Source organism: Priapulus caudatus, unplaced genomic scaffold, assembly GCF_000485595.1.
Source record: "Priapulus caudatus unplaced genomic scaffold, Priapulus_caudatus-5.0.1 Scaffold359, whole genome shotgun sequence".
In the NCBI taxonomy this organism is placed as follows: Eukaryota; Metazoa; Priapulida; class Priapulimorpha; order Priapulimorphida; family Priapulidae; genus Priapulus; species Priapulus caudatus.
In genome coordinates, this window is record NW_014577420.1 from 204666 (window position 1) to 208478 (window position 3813).

General features: G+C 40.7%; 1 protein-coding gene across 1 annotated transcript in view; it reads left to right on the top strand.

The window, feature by feature from the left end:
- Positions 1 to 3600, top strand: part of LOC106809497 (ferric-chelate reductase 1-like) — a 35751-nt gene extending 32151 nt beyond the window's left edge. The window contains exon 13 of the mRNA XM_014812585.1: positions 237 to 3600. Within this exon, the coding sequence (XP_014668071.1) occupies positions 237 to 344 (108 nt within the window). The 3' untranslated portion in view covers positions 345 to 3600. The remainder of the gene's footprint in view (positions 1 to 236) is intronic.
- The last annotated feature ends 213 nt before the right edge of the window (positions 3601 to 3813 follow it).

Sequence of the window (3813 nt, forward strand, 5' to 3'; positions counted from 1 at the left end):
GCAGGTGTTTTACTAAATATTGTTTTGCAAGCACCAGGCCATAAGTAAAAGTATCAGGAGAGATAAGACGAGGCCTAAATGAATGGGTGTTACACTGCATGTATTGACGTTGGTCTCGCCGCCTAGTCCCGCGCTGTAAAACATGCCGTACATGCCGAAATCTAACAAAAATCCCCTAACGAAATCTGTGGATTTTAACACGTGAATAACGTCTGTCATCGCGGCGTGTGTTGCAGGGAAGCGCCTTCCAAAAGCTGATGATGTTCCTGTACGTCATCGTCAGCTTTATTCTCACCGTCATCATCGTCGTGCTGCTCATGGTGAAGTGGGGCAGCACCTACTAACTTGCGTGCGTCCCGCCCGCCGCCCCGCCCGCCGAACGACCCACCAGACACGAACACACATCCACCGCAGGCGCGGGAGCTTACGCGGGCGTGAACGGACACGGAGGAACACACCCTGCGTCGTCTACGAGAGCAGCTTCAGGAACCGCGCCCGCCGCGCGTCGGTACCTTCAGGAACTACGCCCGTCGCGCGTCGGTACCTTCAGGAACCACGCCCGCCGCGCGTCGGTACCTTCAGGAACCGCGCTGGCCACACGTCGGTACCTTCAGGAACCACACCCGCCGTGCATCGGTCCCTTCAGGAACCGCGCTCGCTACGCGTTGGTACCTTCAGGAACTGCGCACGCGGTACCTTTGATGATGATTATTTTCCGTCTGGTGACCCGCCGTGTCACAGTTCAACGGCGCCATGGCAATGACGAGGTCGCGCTGCCGGTTCGGTTTCCCGTCGTGCCGCGGTGTTGCCTTCTAGTAACGAGAATTTGATACAGATACTGAACAATGGAATAATAAGGGAACGATAGGAATGTGATGTCTTAATCTAATGCGCATAGTAATATATAAGTCACGGCCCTTCTGCAGTGATGATGGTTGGACTACGGGGTAGGTATCCACAGGTGCTTAACACCCATGAATGATTGTGGAGTGGTTTGCTATCTCAACATTTTGTAATTGATGTTTATTATTATTCTCACGAACGTAGTACCGAAGTGTTTTATTCGAGGTAACATATTAGGCGATGGAATGCCTATATGATAGTTTTTTAAACGGTCAACACAAGAGATTTTGATTTTTAAACCTGAGTATATATATCTAATAGTGTATTTTAATGTGGAACTTTCTATAAAGCTACTGCATGACAAGGTTAGTAGTCATCCTTTCTTCCTGACCCTAGCACAATTTATATGATGAAATATTAAATGTCTGGATTAAATGGCATCTTGTAGATGTGGCGAGAAAGTGACCGTAGTAATAGAAACTTCAATGGCAGCTGTATCATTAGGAGCATTCGGTAGATGACCTTACAATGGGTCAAAACAATGCTTCCATTGTCTCTAATAGAGATTCTGGAAAACATTCTTTTTACCAAGTGATATAATTTCAGCAATCTCAAACATCGCGATCAGTGAGCTCAGTTCGTCTGTCCATATATATTATATATCTGTTATATTATATCAAGAGTGTATTAAGTATGCTCAATACGCTCTTGATTATATGTATAGACAGACGAATTTTTTTTACCATGAGCTTTTGTGGCTACAAGATTTGTAATGATATAATAAGTATATAAGATGCCTATGAATAATATGCTTTTAACGAACATATCGGCTACACTATGGCTACACGTAAAAACCGATAGGTTCGTGTTATAGCATGTGCGTTTTTCAATGATGCTTTACATCATATCATTTAACCACAATTAATTTTATTGGTCTTAGAGGTGTGCGTCTTAAAAACATCCTGCAAATGCATTGTGTATGAATCTGTAGTAATATTGGTATTCGTTGTTGGTATTTATAGTGATGTTTAAGTCTTTGTAATAAGCATAATAAGCATAATAAGCATAATTATAAGGTTTAATTGTTCTCCTGACGTGATTGCACGCTACAACTCAACTGAACCCATACGTCCATGTTTCAAGTGATGCAAGAGTAATATTCAGAGTAGCTATCTAGATATATACCGTATAGTTTTATAAATTTGTATTTGTGCAAAGATCGTTGAGAAATGTACATCGTTTGTGCATTCTGGCAAATATTTTTACAGATTTCGAACTCGTGAGTTAAGGGGCGAAATTGTCATGCTATAATTGTAGTGGGGACATATTGGGTGAAAGTAGTGTCATGATAGTGAATCGTTATTGTTGAAATATCGAAATTTTGATATTTTGCCTCACAACTTCGGAACTCCAGTTTTCAAGGGCAGCATCAGTGTCTGCGTGGCACCTTGTAATGCAGTGTTAAGTGACAGTAAGCCGTGATGCATCTACACGTACATGTCCGCTATCACAAACACGTCCACACGTACATGTCCGCTATCACAAACACATCTACACGCACAAGTGTGTAGGTATGTTCCTGCTCTTGCTCATGTACGTGCATTGTTTCATGATATTTAGTAATAAACTCGTGTCATAAAATGGCCGTGACCATTGCGAGTGACATTTTTTTATTAAACATATCAGGTCCACACCCTAATATGGGAGGGAGAGTTTCCCATCCTAGTAGTTACTCCACTGTGAATGAGAAGAGATATGTGGAAGAATCCCTAGCATACGGGACGTCTGGCAATGTTATCTTAATAGTGATCTAGTACCTTTTGAGCCTTTTCCGAAGATTATGGTGTCGTTTTGCCTGTATGTTGTTATTATGGTTTGATGTCCCGTGAACGTGTGTCTGTGGTGTTGTCATTTTAGATCACATTTGTATTTTCTACAGTGAATTTTATGTTGTACCTATATTTAGCAAACCCTGATTGATGTGTGGAGTTTTTATAAAGAAATGACCGCCTCACTTGCCGTAAAAACGGCTCACGCCAACACTTATTCAAAAAATGTCACGCAATATGACGCCATGAATTAACGTGTGCTACTATTACAGAGTATAAATAGGAACATTTCCAAACGCTTAGAATAAGAATGCTAGATTTATTCCTTCGTTTGAAGCATCCGCAGTGACAAGCAATGTAATATTTGTTTATTCACCATGTGTTGACATACGTGTGAAACAAATCTACATTTTTACTTGACTACAGACTTTTACCATTATTGTCTATCAGTGTGATGATGTAGTAATTCCAATGTTACCCATATAGTATGCGAAGAGAATCTTCATACGATTTGTAAGGACTCAATAAATGCATATCACCCATACATGTACTAACGTGAATGGTTTAAATTCATTGAAACACATTCGATGTACTTCGTTTGCTGGATAAGAGAGACTTTACTGTCGTAGCATACTATAGGAAGTAAGCATACTTGGGTAGTAGTATATACTTACTATGTTCATGGTCGTGGTACGTGTTTTTTTCCCTGCATCTGTGTAAAGTGTAATTCAGTAGAAGTAAAGCTAGTTTTAGACGACTGATGGGTTGTCCGTTGTTATATTATGTAGCGCGTCCTGTCTTGTACATTATGTGACATTGTTGCGCCTGTTCGTTCAGGTGACGCAGTTGTTAGACGGCACCTGCGTTTGATCTGGTAAATGAAATTGGAAATCAAATTCCTAATAAATAAATTAGATAACGCGGCCTAGTACATTTCGAGCGAGTTATTCTATAATAGTGCAAACCCGTGTGTATTGAACACATTCATTGTTAATAGGAAATTTCTGAATAGCAATTTAGGTTTTCTTGAGCCATATATTGTGTTATTAATAATTAATACAGTTTTTGTAATCGATGGAAACCTCCATGCGTCATTTTAAATGATCATAAAATCCTGATCGGCCAAAAAAGGAAGAAGTTG